A 2947-nucleotide genomic window follows, 5' to 3' on the forward strand; every position below is an offset into this window, starting at 1 on the left:
ATGGAAATGAGAGAAATGGCTAACCAATCTACTCCAACAGGGTACCTTCTCATGGGGTTTTCTGAAGCCCGTGATTTGCAGATTTTGCATTCTGCAATGTTTCTCTTCATTTACTTAACAGCTTTAGTGGGAAATTCTCTCATCACCACAGCTGTGGCCCTAGACCACCACCTTCACAGCCCGATGTACTTCTTTTTGATTAACCTGTCATTGTTTGATGTCTGCTCCATCTCCACTACTGTGCCCAAATCCATTGCCATTTCATTGACAAACAACACCATGATTTCTTTTGCTGGATGTGTCACACAGGTCTTCTTAGTGGTGACATTTGTTGGTGGTGAGCTTGCTTTGCTCACTGTTATGGCTTATGACCGTTTTGTAGCCATCTGTCACCCACTACAATATGCCTTCATCATGAATTGGAATGCCTGCATGCAAATGGTAGCTGCTTCCTGGATAAGCAACCTGATCCATGCAGTATTGGAAACCAGTTTTACTTTCATGCTAAATTTCTGTGGGACCAATATCATTGGACAATATTTTTGTGACATTCCTCAATTGCAAAAGATTTCTTGCAGTGATACAAACATGAATCAAATTCTGATTTTTGTCCTTGGGTTTTTTATTGACTCTTTTTGTTTTGCATTTATCTTTGCGTCTTATGGCTACATATTTTCTGCTGTGCTGAGGATCCCATCAGTCCAAAGCAGATATAAAGCTTTCTCTACCTGCATTCCTCACCTGACTGTCTTTTCTTTATTCATCATCACAACTGTGTTTTCATACATGAGGCCAAAAGCACTTTCTTCCCCCACCGTGGACTTGGTTTCTGCTGTATTATATACAGTTTTACCACCGGTTCTTAATCCCATTATTTATAGTCTCAGGAACAAGGACATCCAACTGGCAGTCTGGAAAATACCCAGAAAACTGAAACAACTCATTAGATGATTCATCAGTTCCAGATTTTTGGAAAACATGGAAACACTTAATGTATATCTGAGGTTGAACTTAGGAAATTTCTTTTTTCACCTTTGAAATAGAGGATTTCATAATATTAACTATATCATATTAAAAGGCCCCTTGCCATTTTCACAGATTTAGTGACAGAGAATATGTTGATCCTGTTATTTCTTCAGTTATGGGCCATAATTGTTGCAGACACTGTTGCAGAGAACTATCTTGATTGTATCTTATGTAGACATTTCCGAAAGAATTGTTTTTGTGTTGTTACTTACAAATCTGACTCTTAAAATTGAAGGCCTTGTATTTGCTTTAAGATATGTTAGTCTAGTTTCTCGTTAAACATAGTGAATGTATGACAGAGGGTGCTGTATATTAACAATACAAATAATAAATAGTTGTTGGGTGAAACCTGTTCCCCTTACAAAGCTGCAACATCCAGATTTCTTGGGGAGGAGGTTGAATGTTATAGCACTTTGGGAATGCCAAGGTGGGAGTGGAAGGAACAGAAGGATCTGTGATTCTCCATCTGCTATATATGCATGTGGGGGTGTGGGGAATGACCACTCCCCACATCAAATGGGGGACGGCTTTTGCATGGTTGTGTGCAGCTCCCTGGATCCCTGTGCGGCTCCTGGTAGTTAAGGACTGGCTTCATCCTCCCTAGACAGGATACCTATGGTCTCCACATACCTGCGGTACCTTGGTTTATGAACTTAATCCATTCCAGAAGTCCGTTCTTAAACCCAGAAATAAACAGTAAATTGCAAGAACTCGGGCCAGGAGGAAGATGAATTTCAAGTAAGGTATGGTAGGCAACTTTATCATTATTACCTTGGTGTGCTGTGAAAACAGCCTTCACTCCCCAATGTACATGTTTATTGCCAACTTGTCTATTTTGGAGGCTCTCTACACCACCACCGTTATCCCCAAAATGCTAGTCAACTTCATGAGTCAGAGAAAACCCATCTCCTTCCATAGTTGTATCTTGCAAGCCTACATTTTCTTCTCAGCAGGTTCCAGTGAGTTCTTCCTTTTGGCTGTCATGTCGTTTGACCGCTATCTTGCCATTTGTAACCCACTGAGATATGCACCATCATGACCATTGCCTCCAGCTTATTGCTGCTTCCTGGATGTGGGGCTTCTTTGCAGTCCTACCACCTACAGTCCTGGTAGGCCAGCTGCCATTTTGTGGACCCAATGTCATTAAACATTTCTTTTGTGATGTTGACCCCTTACTCAAGCTGGCCTGCTTCGATGTAAGGAAAATTGAAATGATTAATTTTGTAAGTGCAGCCTTGCTCCTTCTGGGTTCATTACTGGTGACAAGTGTGTCCTATATCTTCATCATTGGAATAGTGCTGAGGATCCCTGCAGCCAAAGGACGACAGAAAGCATTCTCTACGTGTGCCTCTCACCTAATTGTGGTGACACTCTACTATGGGAGTTGCATTTTCATGTATGTACAGCCACAAAAAAATCACTCTTTGGACCTGAACAAGGTAGTCAGCATACTGAACACAGTCATAACTCCATTGCTGAACCCTTTCATTTATAGTCTGAGACAAAGCTACCCCCCCCCCGGAACCCCTTTAACGGGATTAAATCTCCAAATTCTGGGCAGACAATGACGTGATCTGCCCCCCTTTTTCTTTTATTCAAATTTGCTCCAAGAACTTCCTCGATGCACGCTACCAGGGCCTCGCAGATTTTATCCATTCAAGGCTAAAACCTTTCTGGCCACTGCCAGATCCAAAAACTTCATTGATTTATTGATAGCAGTGGGGGTGTTAAAGTAGCACCAAAATGCGTCTCTCTAGCCGAGAAGACCAAAGGATTTTGCAAGGCGGCCCTGGGCCTTTACAGCTGGGAGGAGCTCGCCCCAGCACATCCATCTCCTTGTAAACCGGGAAACTCTGATCCGTGGGGGTCGCCCCAAATTTGTTTTTGTTTATGTATTTATTTGTATTTGTTTATGTATTTA

At 42.0% G+C, this 2947-nt stretch overlaps 1 protein-coding gene and 1 pseudogene across 1 annotated transcript; both read left to right on the plus strand.

The window, feature by feature from the left end:
* Nucleotides 1-951, plus strand: LOC118077889 (olfactory receptor 14A16-like). Its single transcript, XM_060281153.1, has one exon. It carries the CDS (start codon nucleotides 1-3, stop codon nucleotides 949-951), a length of 951 nt encoding a protein of 316 aa, XP_060137136.1.
* An 820-nt stretch (nucleotides 952-1771) lies between these two features.
* LOC132592918 (olfactory receptor 6E1-like) lies at nucleotides 1772-2594 on the plus strand (annotated as a pseudogene).
* Nucleotides 2595-2947: the final 353 nt, after the last annotated feature.

The sequence above is a fragment of the Zootoca vivipara genome, chromosome 12 (genome assembly GCF_965207765.1).
Source record: "Zootoca vivipara chromosome 12, rZooViv2.hap1.1, whole genome shotgun sequence".
Classification (NCBI taxonomy): Eukaryota; Metazoa; Chordata; class Lepidosauria; order Squamata; family Lacertidae; genus Zootoca; species Zootoca vivipara.

Bases quoted from the DNA above. Each gene is read 5' to 3' on its own strand.
- LOC118077889 (XM_060281153.1), top strand. From the start codon at position 1: ATGGAAATGAGAGAAATGGCTAACCAATCTACTCCAACAGGGTACCTT.